The 23,039-nt window shown below is 40.6% G+C and overlaps 1 protein-coding gene across 1 annotated transcript; it reads right to left on the reverse strand.

The window, feature by feature from the left end:
• Window positions 1-3,707: 3,707 nt before the first annotated feature.
• On the reverse strand, window positions 3,708-22,828 carry ASNS (asparagine synthetase (glutamine-hydrolyzing)). Its single transcript, XM_027102503.1, has 13 exons — window positions 22,719-22,828; window positions 19,635-19,670; window positions 18,763-19,034; window positions 14,645-14,882; window positions 10,955-11,140; window positions 10,598-10,699; window positions 9,985-10,112; window positions 8,593-8,719; window positions 6,920-7,026; window positions 6,340-6,440; window positions 5,149-5,230; window positions 4,903-5,058; window positions 3,708-4,046 (listed from the first exon to the last, which is right to left on the reverse strand). Exons 3-13 carry the CDS (start codon window positions 19,009-19,011, stop codon window positions 3,837-3,839), a joined length of 1,686 nt encoding a protein of 561 aa, XP_026958304.1. The 5' UTR covers window positions 19,012-19,034; window positions 19,635-19,670; window positions 22,719-22,828; the 3' UTR covers window positions 3,708-3,836.
• Between the last annotated feature and the right edge of the window lie 211 nt (window positions 22,829-23,039).

Consider the following 23,039-nt stretch of genomic DNA (forward strand, 5'->3'; position numbering starts at 1 on the left):
AGGTGAAAAAAATCTTTTAAATTGAAGCATGGTTGATTTACAATATTAGTGTCAGGTGTACAGCAAAGTGATTCAATTATATATATATATATATATATGTACATTCTCATATACATATGTTTCAGATTCTTTTCCATTATAGGTTATTACAAGATATTGAATATAGTTCCCTGTGCTATACAGTAAATCATTGTTATTTATTTTCTATATAGTGGTGTATATATGTTAATACCTAATTTATCCCTTCCCCTCCCCCTTTTTCCTTTGGTAACCCTAAGTCTGTTTTCTATGTCTGTGAGTCTTTCTGTTTTGTAAATAAGTTCATTTGTATTATTTTAAAGATTCCACATATAAGTGATATCACACAGTGTTTATCTTTCTTTTTGACTTACTTCACTCAGTATGATAATCTCTAGGTCCATCCATGTTGCTGCAAATATCACTATTGCATTAAGCAAAACAAACAAACAAACAACTCTAAAAGGGCACATCATCCACTAAGGTGTGTGAATGAGGTTGAAAAGGCAGGACAAGATCAGCTAAGAATCTTTTAGTTTCTGCTGAAGGGATTGGATTATATGTTGGTAACAGTGCTGTGTGGATTAGAAACCACATGCCTCCTTAGCACTGAGTCATCAATATCAGAAAAGTCCAGGAAAGCAGGCTTGGCCTGTATGTAGCTGCTAAGTCATGTGCACATGTCCCAGTGGCTACAGTTTCTTCAGCTACTTTAGTTGCAGAAGAAAAGGCTCACTTTAGACCATGTGCCTAGCACATTATGTAGGTCTCACAGGCAGTTTGTCATCTAGTGAGTTGCTGCAGTCATGGTTGACCTGCAGGACTGAGTATCTCTACTGTCAAACTTTTGGGTGGTATCTAAAACCACACCAGATCACAGAGTCACTAAAGTTAAAAATCTGAAGCCCAAGCTCATACCCTCAAAAACTGGTAGTTTGTGGTTTACGGCATACCTTAATCTTGCAGTGCACCCTGGGTAATCACTATCAGCTAAGTCTCCCAAGCATTTCTGGTGTCACTTAGCTTGGCCGGGTGAGGCTGCACCATGAATGGACATGCCTGGCATGTCCAAATCATGCCGGGTTTAAGCAATTCAAGCACTTACAAATACAAGATTATCATTAACAGTCACCCAATATTAATTAATGACATTTCCTCAGCTTTCTAGAGACTTTAAAAAATTTATTTATTGAAGTATTTATAATATTGTGTTAATTTCTGCTGTACAGCAAAGTGATTCAGTTATACATATATATATTAATACATTATTCTTCATATCCTTTTTCATTCTGGTTTATCACAGGATATTGAAGATAATTCCCTTGTTTATCCATTCTATATAAATAGTTTGCATCTGCTAACCCCAAACTCCCAGTGCATCCCTCCCCTACCTCCTACCTCCCTCCCCCTTGGAAACCACAAGTCTGTTCTCTGTCTGTGAGTCTGTTTCTGTTTTGTAGATAAGTTCATTTGCGTCATATTTTAGATTCCACATGTAACTTATATCATATAGTATTTGTCTTTCTGATTTCATTTAGTATAATCTCCAGGTCCATCCATGTTGTTGGAAATGGCATTATTTCATTCTTTTTTTATGACTAATGTTCCATTGTATATAAGTACCACATCTTCTTTATCCATTCCTCTGTTGATGGACATTTAGGTTGTTTTCATGTCTTGGCTATTGTGAATAGTGCTGCTTTGAACATTGGGGTGCATGTACCTTTTCAAATTAGTTTTGTCTGGGTTTATGCCCAGGAGTGGATTGCTGGGTCATATGGTAGTTCTACTTTTAGTTTTTCAAGGACCCTCCATACTGTTCTCCATAGCGGCTGCACCAATTTACATTCCCACCAACAGTGTAGGAGGGTTCCCTACTCTCCACACCCTCTCCAGAATTTGTTTGTAGACTTTTTAATGATGACCATTCTGACCAGTGTGAGGTGGTCCCTTATTGTAGTTTTTATTTGCATTTCTCTAATAACCAGCGACGACGTTGAGCACCTTTCCATGTGCCTGTTGGCCATCTCTATGTCTTGTTTGAAGAAATGTCTATTTAGGTCTTCTGCCCATTATTCAGTTGGGTTTTTTTGTTGTTGCTGAGTTGTATGAGCTGCTTATTTTGGAAATTAAACCCTTGTCCATCACATCATTTGCAAATATTTTCTCCCATTCTGTAGGTTGTCTGTTTTATGGTTTCCTTTGCTGTACAAAAGTCTGCGCATTTGATTAGGTCCCATTTGTTTACTTTTGCTTTTATTTCTATTGCTTTGGGAGACTGACCTAAGATAACATTGGTACGATTTATGTCAGAGAATGTTTAGACTTTTTAAAAATCAGTGAAGGCCAACAGGTAGGCTTAAACAGTCCCCAACTTCCAACTTACCGGCTAAATTCCTGGGCTACTCACTCTTCCCATGAAGCATTTTTATTTACCTGTGCATCAGCAGTTTCCTCTTCAAAAATTTGTAATAACTAAATTCATCTTTAAAATATATTTCAAAATCCTGTCCCTAAATAACCAATGAGCAGTCAAATGAAATTCTACCTGTTCATTGAATGTTTCCTTGTTATATCTTCTCTTCTTCCAACTAGTTTTGGAATGCTTTTTCCTTTTATCAGAAATGGCTGGCTCTAGAACAGGGCTTGGCAAAGTATGGCCAATGGGCCAAATCCAGCCCACTGCCTGTTTTTATAAAGTTTTAATACAACACAGCCATGCCCATATGTTTGCATATGGCCTTGCCCATTAGTTTCCATACTGTCTGTGGCTGCTTTTGCACCATAATGGCAGAGCTGAACAGTTCCAAGAGAGGTCTGCAAAGCCGAAAATATTTACTGTCTAGCCCTGAAAAAGTTTGCTGACTCGTGCTTTACAACGATAGTTCCAGAAGAGACATTGGCTCAACCGAAAAAAATATAAATTACTATCCCTGGATGAAAAATCTTGTCTGCCATATCAGTAAGCAAAGGATATTGCAGCCATCAAGCCATCAGCCACCTGCCACTGTGCACCCTGAGGGGATTCAGGATGGAGAAAAGTAGGATACTGGCCCTAGACAGTTAAGATGCATATCAAAGGAATGATTTCAATCAGCCCAGACTCTTGCCTCTTCCTATACAGAGAAATGCACTAAATTCATTAACCTGAGATGTTTGGTTTTAACAGTAATCTTTTGATGTTCTGGACTACCTGGTCTTTGTTGCAAAAACTATATATCCTGGCTCCTCCCTTACCTCTGCGGACCAGTCCCTCAGAACAATCTGAGAGGCTGTCTTCTGGGCTTAAGTAAGTTTTATTTGGCAGATTTTCTGATGACTTAATTCTCAACTTTTAGGCTGTGCAGTTTTCAGTCAACATATCTTACAAAATAGAGCTGTCAAAGTCTTACAAAGGACTGACCTCTCCAGAGTGTAACTAGCCAGCTGTTAGGAATGCAGAAAGAACTAAGGGAGGAGGTCAGAGGAGGACCACACGCAGATGAGGCAAGGCCTGGAAGGAGGCCCCGCTGGCATGAGACCCCAAAGTCCTCTCCAGTAGCTCTGCCAGGAAAGGGCGTGTGAGGCTTCCCAAACATCAGACTGTTTCCCCTTTCCTAGCTCACTCTTATTGTGATACAGTGAAAGCTGTTCAGTTTCTAGCTACCTCTGATGAGGGGGCTGTATGAATATAAATGACTAGAGCAATGTTTCAGATTTAAGACTTTTATTTTTTTACACCCAAGCAAGCCTGGGCCGTTGACCCTTCCTGCCCCCAAGCCCCCTACCCTTCACAATGAGAAGAAATGTTTGCTTTCACTCCACGGCTCAGGGAATACCTAAGCTTTGGCAGTGGCCTTGTAATGGGTCAGAGTGCGGGCGGAAGGGTCCGTGGCGCTAGTCCACCTGGGCATCCAGTAATGAGGCAGCCAGTCGGCGCGGCCCGGGTAGTGGCGTTCAAAGATCTGACGGTAGTAATAGGCTTCTTTCGTTTTGGGAGTATTGACGGCAAATTTTTGGGCTGCGCTTGCCATCACCGCATCATCAACCTGCAAGAATAACAAGATAGAAGCGAAATGGCTTTTTAACCGGCATGGAAATACTTGTATTTAATCTGGCTTCACAAAAACAGAAAACAAACAAAAAGAGAAAAGGCATGAATGTATATTGTGTGAGAGACTCTTTGGATCACTTAGAAAATGCTAAAATACCCTAATATACATAGCTGCAGTGACCTTTAAGGAACATTCACATGCATACTTCTTCTAAGTGGTGGCTCTAAGTGTTTGATTCATTTGTGCCTAATAACGTGTGGCACTGAACAGGTGCCCAAAAATGTGTAAGATGAAAGCCAGGGGGCTTCCCTGGTGGCGCAGTGGTTAAGAATCCACCTGCCAATGCAGGGGACACGGGTTCAAGCCCCGGTCCGGGAAGATCCCACATACCGCGGAGCAACTAGGCCAGTGTGCCACTACTACTGAGCCCACACTCTAGAGCCCATGTCCCACAACTACTGAGCCCGCGTGCTACAACTGAAGCCTGCACGCCTAGAGCCCGTGCCCTGCAACGAGAAGCCACCGCAATGAGAAGCCCGCGCACCACAACGAAGAATAGCCCCCGCTTGCTGCAACTAAAAAGAAAGCCCATTCTCAGCAATGAAGACCCAACGCAGCCAAAAATAAATAAAATAGATAAATTAAAAGAAAAAAGTCAGTGATGACTGGTAAGTCTCCTCTCTCTATTCTAGATGCCACTTTATTCTTACAGAATTCTTTAAAAGAAGTATTGTTTACAGGGCATCTCTCCTGCAGACACAAACATTTAAATTAAATACAAAATGAACAGTGATTACTCCTCTGCACCCAAATTATCCTATTCCAGAAAATACTTTTAAAGACATGATACCTGATGGTCAATGTATTCCTGTAAAATCCTAAACCAGGAATTCTTAACTGAGGTTATTCCATCACTGAAGGCTTCTTTTGGTCGCCAGAGAATCTCTTTAGGTATCAGATTGGAGTCCTCAAAGGTCTCTCTCAGAAGATGTTTTTCTATCCCGTTCTGACATGAAAACAAAAGGAGTGTCAGTGAAAGTTCTAAATATAACCAGTATCAGTGGTTTTTTGACAGTTTTTATCTTGATTCACCCACCTTGGGGGTTTTCATATTTGGTGGCAGAGACATGTAATAGGAAGAAAATCGATGATCCAGGAAGGGGACTCTCAGTTCAAGGCTTAAAAAGGAAAAGAAGAAAATCTAAATCAAAATGGATATTTAGTGCCTGTCTGTTTAGATTCAGACTTAGTTTCCTAGGAATTCACTTAGCCTCTAAGTAATGTTAACATTATAAAGTCATTTTTATAATCCTAAGTAACTGCCTTACGCTAATGCATGAATACAAAAACCTTCATTCAGAGTACATATTACATCATCTAGGGAATGAAACAAACTACTGGAGAATAATTACTTTTACTTTCCCTTCTGTAAACTATTAAATATCTCAAAAAATCAGAAAAAGAATGAGTGACCTGATCATTAAGAACGTACTTTGCCTGGACTTTCCTGACTCACAGTTTTTTCTAGGTGAGACCATCTCTCATCCTATTAAAAACAGTAATGCTAATCTGCGGTTATTACCCTATCTGCTTGTCCTAACCAGAGTCCCCAGGATTCAAGAAACAGATGATGTGACCTTGGATGAAACACTGTGGAACGCTGGTTTATACTGAATGTAAGTTATTCATCAGTTAGTAGTAAAAATGTTTGAATTCAGTTCATTCCCCAACCTCATATTATTTTCTAATCTAAGTGTGATTTGGTAGAAGCAACTAAAAGAGTTGATACTGGTTGTTTATCACGTACAGTAAGAGTCTTCAATTCTCCAACATGACCAGCTTTAAAAAGTGAAAACTTTAGCCAACTTTAAGCTAATCAAATCTCTTGCATCTTCGCTTCCCTCTCCCCACACATGGTCCCCACAGCATCAAACTGGCATGGCAGGCGCTCAACGCTCACAACATGAAGGTGTATAATCTTTACTTCTCTTAAAAAAAACTAAAAAAAAAAAAGTTGCAAGTGCCTTCCATCTCAGTTGCCCAGAAGCGGGCAAGATGTTGTGCTTTCAAGATGGGAACTCCATCTCAAACCGCCTATCCATGTCCTCTCACCATGACAACAGCACTCTGATTCAGCCTAATCCCTTTGCACCAACAGACAAGCTTCATTTTCTCTATAGAAGGCATACTTTGCAACATATACTAACTGGAAAGAAAGAAATCGACCACTGAGCCTTTTGTTTTTTGAGGTTATTTTTACAATCGCTTTCTAAAATACCACGTTTACCCATGGGCAGCAGTAGTTCGATCTGCTCGGAGAACATCGAACAAATACAGTTCCTTCAGAAGCCGCTCACTCTCCTCCTCGGCCTTCTCAGGGGAAGGAGCCTATTTTGCAAACAGAGCTGAAGTTACAAATACACCCACAAGCTTTGCTTCTGGCACATGAAACAGTTTTTATATCTTACTCGTACACATAACTCCAATTCTAAAGGTGGGTAAGAAAAAAAGCCCAACAGAGCTTAGGGAAGGGTGTAAATGCTTGATAAAACGTACCTTCCCTCACACCAAGACTGCTACTGCTAGAACAAATAAAATGACATGCTGTACGACAGCCATAAGACCATAGGAGACTAAGAGCAGAAACATGATTCTTAGGCTTAACGAGTTCAAAAAAAGATATTATCTGACACTATTAAGACTTCTTTCTCCCCCCCAAAATACACACACTATCAGATTTCCTGATATGCCTCACAAGATATTCAAAGTGTTACTGTTGTACCAAAAAAGAAGATAGAAAATAGGTAAATAATAATTCATACTTTTCTTCCCCTAGGATCAATATCCCTCCATTTGAGAATGCTTACCTTGTGAAAATATATGTAACCCTGTGTAAGTTCATCTGAACCTTCTCCAGAGAAGATCACTACGCTATCTGTGTTCTTCCGAATGTACTTTGAAATTAAGTACATACCTTAAAAAAGAGACAGAAATTATTGTTAATGTCCACATAACCCTCTACCAAAAATGCCTTTTATTTGATTTCTGGAAATGACTGCAAGCTTTGCTATCACACTAGACTCTCTGTTAATATAAAGTAGTTTGCAAAAGAATGACCTTATATCTACAATATCTTTATATGGTACCTATCTTTTTATGTACGTAATCCAAAAGTCGTACTGTTGTGATGAAACACCCCCAAACCCTTCCACAATTTTATATATAGGTTTTAAAATGTTACTGCTTTCAGACCAAGAATGTCTATCTGAAGATTTGCTAAACAATGTTAAAAATGCTAAAAAATTTTGCTGAACAATGACTCAAATATCTTAAATGTGATAACTTTCACACCAGTATCACTATAAAAAAATTAAAAGTTAGGGCTTTGGTAGCTTAATTTTTATTCGGGGCTTTTTTTCTGATACCTACTCCCCATTCAGCATATGTCAAATACAGTTAAGAATATTGCATCATTAAAAGATGCTGGTTGGGGCTTCCCTGGTGGTGCAGTGGTTGAGAGTCCGCCTGCCGATGCAGGGGACACGGGTTCGTGCCACGGTCCGGGAAGATCCCATATGCCGCGGAGTGGCTGGACCCGTGAGCCATGGCCGCTGAGCCTGCGCGTCCGGAGCCTGTGCTCCGCAACGGGAGAGACCACAACAGTGAGAGGCCCGCAGTTGGTCCCTGCTCCACATCCCTGTAAACCAGTGTCTGTTCTTAACTGTTTTTTCATTATCACCTCCCTAGGGATACTTTTTAGACCTTTTTCCCTAATCTCCTTCACCAACGAAATATCAGTACCAGAAATACCGTATTTCTGCTGATGTACCGTGGCCCTTTGGAAGTCCAGAAACCACTGTAATACCTAATATTTTTTTGCCCTTCAAGAACTAATTTTTGCTTCCTTGGGAGAGACAGCACCTCTGTACTGTTACTGCAAAGTTAGAGCATGAGGATGCAGACCCTAAACTTTGCAATGGAGTCGTGTCAGATTCTGCATCCCTTAAGAGAGGCATATCTAAGCCAGTAGCATATTAGAGGCTCAGCAAAATTAGATCAGTCTGATTGGGAGTATGCTTCTAATCTCAGTGTGTATCCACAGGGTAAAACTCGTATTTCTTGCTGCACAATATGTTATTGATTGATAAGTCGTATGATGGAATATTTACCAAAATATATCTAACACGAGCATTCCTTACAGAAATTAGTTACAACATAGACCTATTTCCCTATACAGCCCAAGAAACTTTTATACAGAGAAACTGGGGGAAAGGTGGTGCAAAAAATATGTATCTACTTTTTGAAGAAATATAAATAGTGATACCATGTATGTGGAAGTTTAACTATATATTTATTGTTCCTCTCCAAAAGAGATTTCAGGAATTCTTAAATGGCCTTGTCTTCAACAATTGCTGACACAGGAATTTTACCTCTGTTCATTCTTGGGTACTGTTTTTTAAACAACTGCTTGAAACAGGACTGTTTAATCCTTACACCTTTTCAGTATTAAAAATCTTTTGGGGATCATAAAATACCTTACCTACTGAAGCACGGACTGTTGTAATATCGTAAGTTTCCAAGGAGAATATGACTTCATCCAGGACCTGAATGCCTTCCTCAGAGTTAAAGAGGACTTCATGGTGTTCGCTGCCAATATGATTTGCCACCTGATTATACAAAGAAATACCCACAGGCTTGTGGTTTAAAGGACTACTCTTGAAAATGAAGCGGGACTGTAGTTCACAACGCATTATGAATGAACAAGGGCGTTAAACAAACAAGGCAAACTAAGCGGAAATGATTCCGTAGGCCACCACAATAAGGGGAAGCGATTCTCCAGGCCACTGCACATGAGCCCCACCTGCTCAGGCTCCCTTGCCTCCCCCGGTGTCTGCCCTCCGCTGACCACCGAGAGGTAGAGCTCCCAGCCACTCTTCCCACGCCAAGACTTCACCCTAACAAGCATGCCCCCCACTCCCCGTCACACTGATTTTACCTCCTTTTGGCCCTCCTGCAATGCCTAATTTTACATCCAGGATGTTATTCCTAAATTAAATGGCCCCTCCCCTCATTCTGTTTCCTTTGGCTATTGTGGATTCATTTAGCATTGGTCAGCTTGCTGTGGGACCACCTGCTTGCTCCTTCTCAGCCATTCTATGCAAGTTTCTCCAAAGTGGGAACGAGGTCTCCCGCACACTGAATGTGTACAAGGTCCCCTCTGCCCACAGCCCTAAACACAGTACTTTATAAAAAAAAAAAAAAGTAAAAAGAACATCTAACATTCTCTAAGTACTCATACACGCTAGGTAGGTTCTATCCTACACACTTATATTAAGTAGTATGTAATTTTCACCTCAAAACTATCCCATGGTAGATACTATTACTTCCATTGCATAAGTGAGGAATTGTGTGGTAGAAGTAGGGTTTGAAACCAGCAGTCAGGCTCTAACGCCTACAGCCTGAACCACTATACCATGCCCTAACTCTCAAAAGGGCGGAATTATCATAGGGTCTTTGCGAGGACTGCATGGGTCATGATAGATAAAAGTGCCCAGAGGGGCTTCCCTGTTGGCGCAGTGGTTGAGAGTCCGCCTGCCGATGCCAGGGACACGGGTTCGTGCCCTAGTCCGGGAAGATCCCACATGCCGCGGAGCGGCTGGGCCCGTGAGCCATGGCCGCTAAGCCTGCGCGTCTGGAGCCTGTGCTCCGCAACGGGAGAGGCCACAACAGTGAGAGGCCCGCGTACCACAAAAAAAAAAAAAAGTGCCCACAATACAGTGTACAACATAGTTGATATTCAACAGGCATTTCATTCCATTTTAATATATTTAATTCAAAACAATTATCTAAGTCAATGCAGCAGCAAAGTATAGAACCGTCAATTACTAAGAAGTCTGTCTGAACTACATAACAGGCAAAGACAGTGTCTTACCTTTCTAGCAGCTAGTAAATCGGGACTGTCTTCCATGCCAATCGCAAATGTCTGGAGAGGATACTGTACTTGGGCCTCTTTTAGCTGCTTCAACAGGATGGCAGCAACCAAACTGGAATCCAAGCCACCTATGAGCAAGACAGGAAGTGTAGTGGTTATGGGCCTTACATAAGAGAGGGACAGGTATGATTTACATTCCTATTAAGCACTAAGATTAGAGTTTTACCATTTAAAATCCCCAAGTTTTATAAATTGAAAATCAACTTGAATAAGAAAAATCTAACATTTAACCTGTGATAATGGTAACAGTATTTGAATTGGTTGAAAACCACTACACACATTCTAGGACTCGAATCAAGATGGTGGAGTAGGAGGACATGGAACATTCTAAAGAATGTTTACTAGCTCATTTGTGCCAATATAATTATAGTATCACTTTAATTTGCTACATTATTATTAAAATATTGAAAGCAACTTACAGAAAAGTTTTTCATCCTATAATGGAGGAAAGATTAAATCATATAGTATTTTATAGTCAAAACCTCCAGGATAGCTATAAATCATTTAACTTAAATATGCACTAAATACAATTAGGTTTTTAAACTGACTTCACCTGATAAAAGGCAGCCAATCCTTCTGTCCGTCATCAAACGTTTCTTAATGGCATTGTCAAAAAGGATTCGGAGGTTGTTCTTCACAGTTTCTATCTCAAAACCTATTAACACATAAAGGAAATTAAATAGCTGCAGAAAAGCCTGGGCTGAATTATTTACTGAAATGGGCACACAGTCATCTACCTCTATCATGATGGCATTTGCTCAACAGTGAAGTTGGCCAAATTGCAATGTGTCACCTCCAAATTAAAAAGGAAACAGATTTTCGAACTTACGTCATTCTAGTGATGTGAGAGTACAGTTTTCCTTTTGGGGAGAGAGGTGGGGAACAGGTGGGTGGGCTTCTGCTTTCTTACCTGGGAAGAGTTTCTCCACGCTGTCATACAGGGCATGCAGAGGCTCATCTCTACAGTTATGATATTTAACCATTTCCACCGATGCTACTTTGCCATTTGGCTTTAAATCCAAAACTTCATAGTGTCCTGGGAGAAAAGGCTCCACTTTTAAAAAAGGAGTCATGGAATGCTTCAAGTTAATGAGACCTACATATTCAAAAAGATAAATTTATTCAAATGAGGATAATACTTCACAGTAAATTTCATGATTAGTTAGTATCCTCTAACTTCCTATTTATCTTCCCTCTTTAATACAAATACGTGTCCATTACATGAGCAAAACTGGAAATATATAATCACTCAAAACCCTACCATCTACTTACTAGAAAGGTAATAGTAGTACAGAGATGCACAGCAAAATTACACTGGTTTCTAGTAATTCAAGGCAATAGGAAGATCTTCAGTGTTCAATTTCTTCTCCCTAGCTGGAATTTCTGATTTTAAAAAATCTATTTTCTTCACTAAAGCAAACAAATACAAGAAAAGATACATTTATTAAGCAAAGAGAATGACTTGAAACTTAATTTTATGATATCCTGGTAGTCACTTGTCATCACTGAGGTATCTTAAGAAAACAGCTGTGGTTCCCAGTCCTTTAACAAGCAAAATGATCCACCATTACGTACTTTAAACTCAGATATTAAGAAGTCAGACATCTATCCCTTATGTAGCTATTATATACTGTGTGTGAGTTAAACATTATAATTTAAATTCCCTCAATAAGTTCTCACAGGAAGTAACCAACTTGACTTCACCATGATCTGTGATTAAAAAAGAAAAATCAGGGGCTTCCCTGGTGGCGCAGTGGTTGAGAGTCTGCCTGCCGATGCAGGGGACACGGGTTCGTGCCCTGGTCCGGGAAGATCCCACATGCCGCGGAGCGGCTGGGCCCGTGAGCCATGGCCGCTGAGCCTGTGAGTCCGGAGCCTGTGCTCCGCAATGGGAGAGGCCACAACAGTGAGAGGCCGCATACCACAAAAAAAAAAAAAAAAGAAAAGAAAAATCAGTGGTTTATTATAAACAGTAAGCCTATCTACACAGAATACTTATTATGATTTATAATTTGAGTTTGTTGACCCAGGAATCCACTGTGTAGTGTGGAATTCAAACAGCAGACAAGCCCCAGATCCTATCACCAGCTAGCAGACCTCAAGCTAGCCACACAGCTCCCGTCGTAGGGGGAGAAGCAGTTACAAGATTTTAAGCAGGGAGCACCATGACCAAATGAGTTTTTGATAGGCTATTCTAAAAGCACTGAGAAAGGAAAACTATTGCAGTACAGTATTCTAGATGAGATCATGTTGTTTAGAAAAGGGCAGTGTTAAGGATGTAAAAAAATCACAAGTCAAGAAATTTCAGAGGGTAAATTGGACGTGAGACCGTAATTCCATATCAAGGTTTTGGAGACACAGTGGAAGTATGGAGTCTGCTTTTCCCTTGTGTTCTCTTTGCTGGGCTTCCCTAACAGCTCTTTCGGTAAATAACATATATACTTCTTTGCCATACGATCACAGTAAGTGATTTAAGGAATGAGGCAAAAAGGCAGACAGGCAGGTAGACCAGATTTTAGGATGTCATTCTATCTAGCTAGGAGATAAAAGATGAATGCCTTCCTCAACTTTGTCAAGAAATGCTAAATATGATTTATAAGTATTTTATTCCATTCTGTGGGTTGTCTTTTCACTTTCTTGATGGTGTCCTTTGAAGTACAAGAATGTTTAATTCTGATGAAATCCAATTTATTTTTTTGTTGCTTGTGCTTTCGGGGTCATATCTAAGAAATCTTTGCAAAATCCAAGGTCATGAAGATTTAGCCATATATTTTCTTCTAAGAGATTTATAGTTTTAGTGTTTACATTTAGGAGTTTGACCCACTTTAATTTTTATGTATGGTGTGAGGTAAAAGTTTAATAACTTCATTTTTTTGCATGTGTGTGTCCAGTTGTCCCAGCACCATTTGCTGAAAAGACTATTCTCCGCCCATTGAATGGTCTTGGAACCCTTGATGAAAATCTGTTGACTGCAGATGTATGGATTCACTTCTGGACTCTTAGTTCTATTCCACTGGTCTATATGTCTGTCCTGCCAGTACCACACTGTCCTGATTATCGTTATTTTGTAGTACGTTTTGAAGTCAGGAAGTGAGAATCCTCCTACTTTATTCTTTCTCAAGATTGTTTTGGTTATTGTGAGTCCTTTGCCATTCCCTATGAATTTCAGAGTCAGCTTGTCAATTTTTACGAAGAAGTCACCTGGGATTCTGACAGAGGTCATGCTGAATCTGTAGATCCATTGGGGGAGTCTGTGCCAACTTAACAATGTTAAGTCTTCGATCCACGATCATTGTATGCTTTCCAATTTATTTAGATCTTCTTTCATTTCTTTCAACAATGTTTTATAGTTTTCAGCATACAGTTTTGCACTGCTTTTATTAGATTTATTCTCAAGTATTTTATTCTTTTTGATGCTATTTGTAAACACAGAGTAAACCACATGACCCAGCAAGTCCACTCCTAGGTATACACCGAAGAGAAATGAAAACACAAAAACTTGTACACAAATATGTAGAGAAGCATTATTCATAAGAGCCAATTGTCCATCAACTGACAAAAGAATTAACAGTGGATAAACAGAATGTTTATGTAATCCATATTTGTAATGTAATCCATTACAAATATCCATGTAATGGAGTATCTTTTGGCCATAAAAAGTAAATACTGATACATGTTACAACATAGACAGACCTCGGAAACATTATGCCAAGTGATAGAAGCCAGTAACAAAAGACCACATATGATATGACTCCGTTCATATGGAATGCCCAGAATAGGGAAATCCACATAGACTGAAAGCAGATTGGCAGTTGGCTGGGACTGGGGGGAGAGGGGGTAGAGGAGGTAGTTGGGGACAGGAAGTTTAATGGCTGATGGATATGGAGTGATGGGGAGTGACAGCTCAAGAGTACAAGGTTTATTTTTATTTTTTTGGCTGCATTGCGAGACTTGTGGGATCTCAGTTCCCCTGACCAGGAATCGAACCGGGGCCCTCAGCAGTGAAAGCGCAGAGTCCTAACCACTGGGCCGCCAGGGATTTCCCTATGGGGTTTATTTTTGAGGTGATAAAAAATTTCTAAAATTGACCGAAGCATTGTTTGCAGATATCTATGAACATACTAAAAACCACTGAATTGTACACTTTAAATGGAAGAATTGTATGGCATGTAAATTATACACCAATAAAGCTGTTTAAAAAATGCTAAATTAAAATGAGTCTGTGTGATAGCCATGGCACAGTACCACAGTGCAATAACTGCAGGGCCGGCCAACCCTACCATTACAATGTGACATAGGGAAACTTGAAAATACATATGGAATCAGACCAGACGCAGAGCCTATCAGCACAACAAAAATTAAATGACTTTACTACAGACTTATCCTCTAAGGTTTACAGAATTTAAGTGCTAAAAGGAGAGTCCAACTCCTTGGCTTTATAAAGAAAAGCTCAGAAAGTCGATGACTCTCATAGTCACTTGTAAAAAATCTGCGTTGCCCCATTTGTAAATATGCATTGGATTAGATTTATAAATATTATTTAAAAGAAAACACAGAATCAGGACAATAATGAAAATCTACAGTAAAATTCTATCATTACCTTTAGCTTCTGAACACACGGCCAAAAATCCATCTTCTGTCACGGCTTTAAACAAAGGTCTGACTCCATAGGTATCTCTGCCCAAGAATACTTTCTTATTGGCAGTATCCAGTAAAATAAATGCAAATACCCCGTCCAACATACAAACTGTTTGCTCAATTCCTCCTTTGTCATAAAGATGAAGGATTATCTCACCATCCACTTTGGTCTGGTATTCAAATTCAAAATGGTGTTGCAGCTTAAGGAAACAATAGCAAAACAAAAATGTTAGAATCCTTGTGCATTCACTAATTTTTTTTTATTGCAAAGTTGCTTCAGTATTTTTGTGCTTTATAATTTCATGCACGTTAGTGATTTAAAAGAATCACGGCATTATAAAAATATAGCCTGTTTGAACTCAGAATCATACAAGTTCTTTATAACATAAAGCTAAGCCCGTGAAAATTTTAGTTGCATTCTTATAACCAGAATACAGACGCAATGTACCTCTGTATTGCGTGGAGGGATGGAAATGTATATTATATACATACTGTGTATGTAATACACGTGTATTTACATAAATATGTTAAGTCAAGCAAATAGATTGCCAGGTGTCATGGACACTAAAACTGTGTCTTCTTCAACTGTGAGATTTTGGTTTGGGAATATAGTATCAGCTGAGCTTCTTCAAGTTCAGCCTCACAGACTTCCTATGAAAATAGAAAGCGAAAGGACAAACACATTTGGCACTATTCCCTGACAAATAAATGATTCCATCACAATGGTGGAGACAAATGGTCCAACACAGAGCTGCTGGTCCTGGGGAGGACTATAGCATCCCATCCTTCCACCACTGCAGAGGCATTAAAGCTACTTCTCAGTGATGGATAAAATGATGCTGGAGCTTTATTCATCCACATCCCCCAGCAGAACAGCAAAGAGACCATCATTCCCACTGCATGTAGAGAGGGTTCAATTAAGTTAGGCCCAAACTCCGTGGCTCTCCCTCACCACTGGCAAACTGTGAGGGTGAAAACTTCTTGGTATGTTCCTCTTTCTTTGTACTTACTCATATTTTTGGCTGATAATAGAGAGGAGGTTCAGAAAAACAAGTTGAAATGCTGGGTACATCTGAACATTTAAAACATGTTTTTAAATTTCAAACAGTAAGTCTCTATGTTTATATGTGTATGACCTGTAAAGAGCATGCTTCACAACCATGCTCACGCTATAGATTTGTGAACCTTTTGTCTATAAGCACGGAACTGTCCAAAAACGGGCTTCGGCCGCTTCCAATAACTACAAAGCCACCTCCTGGTCACCTCTCCTTGCTCTGAGAGACTATCAGCGATGATCTCTGTCATTAGGAGGCAGTGTTTGGAAGGGGTCTTCTGCTGACCCTTCTGGGCTTAAGTACCTGCAGGATAAATGAGCCCAAAGCATTCGATGATTTCAGCAAGCAACAGCTTCCAAATCTATACTCCACCACCACATCATCATCATGGCTCTTTGGCCTAAAGCTTACAGGTAACTTACTGGTTAATGATTCACGTGTATACTTCCCACCCTCCTGAAGCCACACTTAGCTTAAAGCCCCCATATTCTGCCATCACGCAGAAATCACACTGCCATTTGACTTGCTGGCTGTAGGCCTCTGATGCCCCCTGCAGGGAGGGGGCCTCCTCTTTGCCCAGCCTTCACTCGTATTCCTCCTCTCCTTGACCCGTCTCCCTCCACCCCCAACTGCTGGCTGGATTTTAGTAGTAAATTCTATTTTCACCAAAAAAGGGGGACCTTTGAAGCTTCTGTTGCACAATTCTTTATATAAGCCTGAAATGTCAATTCTACTCTTTAGACAGATTTTAGCTGCTCACACTAGATAACCTGAATGATTGGTAGAAGCAATGGAACTTCTCTGCTTCTGAAAACACAACATATTTGGCTAATTTAGAAAAGAAATATTTTCAAAATATTTAACAAAATACACAAAAGCAGCTATGTTGTTCAAGTAAAACATGGCATTTCCTACCTAATTTAAGGTGAAAGTCAGGCTACTACTGCCATGATACAAACTTGGCATTCTCACATATATGGTACCAACTTGGCTTTATAAGGAAGTTTTAACTGCCCCCTCCTCTGTTCCCACTAGCTTGAAACTCCCTTACCTTTCCTGTTCCATTTCACCTCCAAGCACCTATAAAACTGATGTCTGATGTACAGTAGGCCCTTATTAAATATATGAAAGGAATATGCTGAATAACTATAACGACTCTTCAAATGAAAAGCCTATTCTCGAGTGTTCCTATAAGCCGACAACAAACAAAGACTAAAGCTATTATTCAGAGATAAAAATGGCCAGAGGGTGACCAGAATATAAATCCCTACTCATGAATGATAGGCATATATCAAGAAGTCTCAAAAAGTACCGAGAAAAATCACAACCAAATATATGACCCTTGAATGAAATCTGGCTCAAAACCAAAAAACAGCTATAAATATATTCGTGGAACACCTGGGAAATTTTAATATGAACTGGATATTAGAGGGTATTATGGATTCTTAGGTATAATAATAGTATTGGTGTTAAGTAGAAGAATGCCCTTATTCTTAGCAGACAAATGCTTACATACTTAGAAGTAAAGTGTTATAATATCTGCAGTATACTCTAAAATGATTAAGCCCAAAATTGAATGTGTGTGTATACAGACAGAGATAAAGCAAAAAAGGCAAAACATTAACAATTATTCCATCCAGATGCTCAATGTTCTGTTCTTTTTTTGTAAATTTGAGATTTTCAAAATTAAAAGTTGGGGTGGAGAGTGACAAAAAAAATAACTTGCAAATTTTAGATTAAAAAATTTCTTATGAAACACCAGCCAAACAATTCCAGATTGCAAGGCTCTTAGTAAATCTGGCTTCCTCGGGTTAGAATTTCCAAACCTTCACTACTCTCATCCTAAGAGTATGCTTTCATCAGATTAAAAACCTGTTCCAGGGCTTCCCTGGTGGCGCAGTGGTTGAGGGTCCGCCTGCCGACGCAGGGGACACGGGTTCGTGCCCCAGTCCGGGAAGATCTCACATGCCGCGGAGCGGCTGGGCCCGTGAGCCATGGCCGCTGAGCCTGCACGTCCGGAGCCTGTGCTCCACAACGGGAGAGGCCACAACAGTGAGGACCGTGTACCGCAAAAAAAAAAAAAAAAAAAAAAAAGCTGTTCCAATTTTAGTGCTGCCGAAAGTCTTACTTCTTGCACTCCACTGCATCTGGCTACCTGTCTATCCTTTGCCTGATTAATTATGCAACAGCAACATCTTAAGGGCAGCATTAAATATAAGCTACAAATGTGATCACCCACAAACTATTAAATTCTATCCCTGCCTTAAAAATCTTCAAATCTCACTGCTCTTAGAATTATATTCTACCTCCTTACCAAGTCCTCCTTGCTCTGGCCCTCCCCAGTCCCACCTGGCCCTTGTTCACTTATGACAATCTCAGGGTTCTAAGCATGGCTATTCCCTCTGCACGAAAATGCCCTTCCCAGCCCTGCTAGCTAATCCTTGTCCATTCAAGTCTGAGTTGACGTGTCAATTCCTCAAGAGGCTTTCTCTGACCACCTACACTGAAACTGGATCTCCCATATCCATGAGCTCCATATTCATTTTTTCAGAATGCCTAGTATATGTACAATGATTCTAAGAGTTAAAAACCTGAAGTGTAATCCTTTTTTTTTTTTTTTTTCGGTACGCGGGCCTCGCTGTTGTGGCCTCTCCCGTCGCAGAGCACAGGCTCCGGATGCGCAGGCTCAGCAGCCATGGCTCACGGGCCCAGCCGCTCCGCGGCATGTGGGACCTTCCCAGACAGGGGCATGAACCCGTGTCCCCCGCATCGGCAGGCGGACTCCCAACCACTGCGCCACCAGGGAAGCCCTGTAATCCTTTTTATCATTTTTTGTGTGTGTGTGACCAAGTCATTTCACCTCTTTGTGCATTGGTGCCCTGTCTCTCTATATATAATTGGAGCAAATGAGAATGAACATGGAAAGTGTTTGAAAGCAAAAAGCATTATACAAAATAAAATTATTATAACCAACTAGCTCTGAGGCTAATCACATCCAGATAGCTTCTGGTTTTATTCTGTTTACCTTCTTGTGGTTGTAGATTTCACCGTTGTAACACAGCCACAAGTAAGGATATTTCTTCACTCGAATTGGCTGCATTCCAAACAGCTGGTCAACCACTGCCAACCGGTGAAATCCAAAGCAGCAGTTGGTATATCCGTTGACATTCTCAAAACGAAATGCATCTGGACCTCTGTGTGCAATCTTCATAGCACTCAGACACTGAACAGAAAGGCAGTCGTCACTGCCAAAGAGGGCCCAAATACCACACATGGTGCAATGGAGCTATGGGCTCTCTATGGAGAGAAAAACAGACAAATTAAATGTTCAATATCCAATCTAATTCTGTATTCAATCTTGATTCCCCAAACTTGCATAAGCCACTTCAAAGACTGAAATATAAATTATCTTATCTACAGCAATTTTCCAGTAGGTTGGCAGGCACACAGGGACAGAGAATGATTTAATTTACTTACAAGTATTCAGGAAAGATGGATGACCGTAACATCCAGCCAGCTATAGCAGCTTAGCCCCCAGTCAAAGGCTGCATCCCTCTCACATTAGGATTTGGTCAGCTAGAGCTAGCAGTGTTCAGGCCACATTCTGTTTTGTATCCTAGGTTTACACCCAAGATACAGATACACATGCAGGCTGGCTCCATCCTTGCCAGAGATCCCATCCCCACTCTCTCCATCCCTGAATCCCAAAAGCCCTGAAAAATCCAAGAGATGCTCCAGATTACTACAGTCGCCTCTTGTGTCTCCTTGACAATTAAATGCCGGCTTTATACCTGTACTAATAGATGTATAGTGGGTAGAAAAGATGATCATACATACTGCCTAAGTGTAACATTAAGATACACAGCTATTATAAACATTTCACTACTTCTAGCTTACCTCCAAGTGACTTATTCAAACACAATCAGAGAAGTTCTAAAAAGAAAAGAGAAAGCAATATTATCTGATATCTTAGTTTAATAACAACAAAAAAATTTAAGTTGACAGAGATACAAAATGTTCACCATCAAAATGTCCTAAAAGACAAAAATGTTAAAACGTTTTTGTCTCAAAGCTACCTTGGTGAGTAAGAAAGCAAAGTAGGTGGGACATACACAGCAGTATCTCAGAAAAACAATTTGGCTATTCCCTGTAGGCCAAGAAGCAAATAAGTTACTTCCTACAAATGTTAATTACTTTGCAATTCAAATTCAATTCTCAACTGTGAAATAAACAGCAGTTTTAGTTGAATGCTGTCAGCTCAAAACAGATACTTTACCTAAATACCTATAACTTGCAAACTATTTTGGTATTTTTTTAAAATGGAAATTTGCAGCAAATGCCTAGATAAAAGGCATCAAGAAAAAATATAAATATTCAAGTTGCATCAATCACTTGGAACAATCCTCTGAAGACATTTCATTTGTATTTAAATGAACCAAAGCCTTATTTGGAGCTTTTATGAGACCAGATCCAATTAATAGAAAATGGTATTAACTAAAACAACTCGGAAATGAAGTATCACATGTCCTATGCAGCCCCTCCCATGCATTTGGCCGAATAGCCCATAATCAGATACAGGAACATCTCTGAGATATTGTCAGTTTGGTTCCAGACCACTGCAATAAAGCAAGTCACATGAATTTTTTGGCTTCCCAGTGCATATAAAAGTTATGTTTACACTATACTGTAGTCTATTAGGTGTGCAATAGCATGATGTCTAGCAATGTACATACTTTAATTTAAAAATACTTTATTGCTAAAAAATGCTAACCATCATCTGAGTCTTCAGCAAGTAGTAATCTTTTTGCAGCAGAAACATCAAAGATCACTGATCACAGATTGCTGAAGTTTCAAGTTACAAAAATGTGACAGACAGGAAGTGAGCAAATGAGCAAATGCTGTTGGAAAAATGACACGTATGCAGAGTTGTCACAAACCTTCAATTTGTTTAAAAAAAAAAAGCAGTACCTGCAAAGCTAGGTACGCTTGGATTTACTTCGAGATTTACTGGGAAAATTCACTGAGGTTTAAGTGAGGTGACTATTAATAAGCCATCTACTTTTGACTCTAAAAAAATGGGCTGGGAAAGTGCTCTGAAATCATGTGCGGTGATTAGTCAGTCATTTACCTAAGTCTTCCTAATGCTGCTTAGTGAATCCCATTAAGCATGCTACAGAAACTCAGGAAGCACTAAATTGGAGGGGAAACAGGGGCGACAAACGATTGCAAAGCACACTTATTTCTCCAGCAGGAAAAGCAAATTAAAACTATCACCTATTATTTTTATTGGAAACAGTCTTACTTGCAAACATCCTACTTGGCAATGCTTTTTCCTACTGCTGTTACCTGTTCCCAGTAATTTTCCATATTTCCTCATAAATGTCTAGAGCAGTGCTGCCCGATTGAAATGTGAGCCACATGTGTAATGTTAAATATACTGGTAGCGCCATTAAAAAAGTAAAAAGACAAAAGCATAATAAAAAATATTTTTAAAAAGAGAAAAAAGTGAAATTTCAAATAGATTTTAACACAATGTACTGAAAATAGTATTATGTCAAGACGTAATTAGTACAAAAATATTAACAAGATATTTTACATTGCTTTTTTCTATTAAATCATCAACACTTTAAGCACATTTCAATTCGGATTAGCCAGCACTTCACGTTCTCAATAGTCACATGTGGCTAGTGGTTACTGAATTGGATAGTGTTGTTTCAGAGCACTTAATTTCTTAAACCAATACTTAAAAACAAAGTGGTATGGTGAAGTTTAAGATTTCAGCAACTAACGCCTGCACAGGTTCAAGACCTAAATTACTTTTTTTTTTTAATAGATCTTTACTGGAGTATAATTGCTTCACAATACTGTGTTAGTTTCTGTTGCACAACAAAGCGAATCAGCCACGTGCGTACACATGTCCCCATATCCCCTCCCTCTTAAGCCTCCCTCCCATCCTCCCAATCCCACCCCTCTAGGTCATCGCAAAGCACCGGGCTGATTTCCCTATGCTATGCTGCTGCTTCCCACCAGCCAACTATTTTACATTCCGTAGTGTATATGTCGATGCTACTCTCACTTCGCCCCATCTTTGCCCTCCCATTCCATGTCCTCCAGTCCATTTTTTATGTCTACCTCTACTATTTACCATAGCCAGGACGTGGAACCAACCTAAATGTCCATCGACAGATGAATGGATAAAGAAGATGTGGCACATAGATACAATGGAATATTACTAAGCCATAAATTACTTTTAATTAATCTTATGAGATCAATCAATGAAAAAGTTGAGTTACCAGTGCTTTTAAATTATTTATCAAGCACCCCGGGCAATAGATGGTAAAGAAATAATGTAGGCCACAGGCTGAGGAAAAACACTGTCCCTTCATTAAAATAATATCATTAATCTGAAACTAGCCCTATAAAATAGATATCCATTGAGAAAAGGCATGCCCGTTCCTTTTGCCTTTTCCCATACCGCGCCGCCTGTCGTGCCCAGATCTCTTCTGGGCAGGATTTGCTCAGCAAGTCACTTGTTGAGTCTTGCAGTCTACACAGATGGGGGGAGGGGTAACTAGGTGAAGGGGTGGAGGTTGCCGGAGGTGAGGGGGTATCCTCCGAGGCCTTAACAGACAGCCCTGCAGACCCTCCCTCTCGGACCAAGACCTAGCGACCGCGTCGCCCCATGACTCGCGACTGCACTCGGGCCGCGTGCATCCTCCAGCCCATCCGAGCGGGTCCCCTGAAATGCGAAAACTTCCGCAGGCTTCGACACAATATAATACAAAATAATGAAATTTAAAATGGCCAACTTAAACCGCCGCCGCCTTCTCTCCAAAGCGGCAGGGCCTTGGCTCTGCGGGTCACTAGGTCACCCCTCCGGCTCCCGTCGGGCAGGCCAGGCTGCTGCGCATCCTCCTCCCCTCCCGGGGCAGCCCCACGGCACGCTGGGAGAGCGCTGCGACCCCCGGCTGCCCGGCCTACCTGGGCTCCAGTGGGGTGGGCGGGCGGGCGAGCGTGAAGTGAGCAGGCTGCGACTTGCGGGCTGAGGACCTCACCTCACCTCTCACTTTATAACCGTCTGGTTCCTGTAATGCGTGCAGGAGGTTTCATCACGTCTGGGAGGGCCAACCAGCGCGCAGAGGCGTGGCCCGCAGGGCGTGAAGGCGCTAGCCCGGCCAGGACTGGATGCGGAGCGAGGGAGGCGGAGGAACTGCTCTGTTTCTTGCTTCTTAAAGTGTTAGTGCACCTGCTGAGGCAGAGCCTCAGAGGCCTGGCCAGGTGCCCCATTGACACCTAGGATTA

Source organism: Aethalodelphis obliquidens, unplaced genomic scaffold, assembly GCF_003676395.1.
Source record: "Aethalodelphis obliquidens isolate GAN/ISIS:26980383/991018 unplaced genomic scaffold, ASM367639v1 scaffold5, whole genome shotgun sequence".
NCBI lineage: Eukaryota > Metazoa > Chordata > Mammalia > Artiodactyla > Delphinidae > Aethalodelphis > Aethalodelphis obliquidens.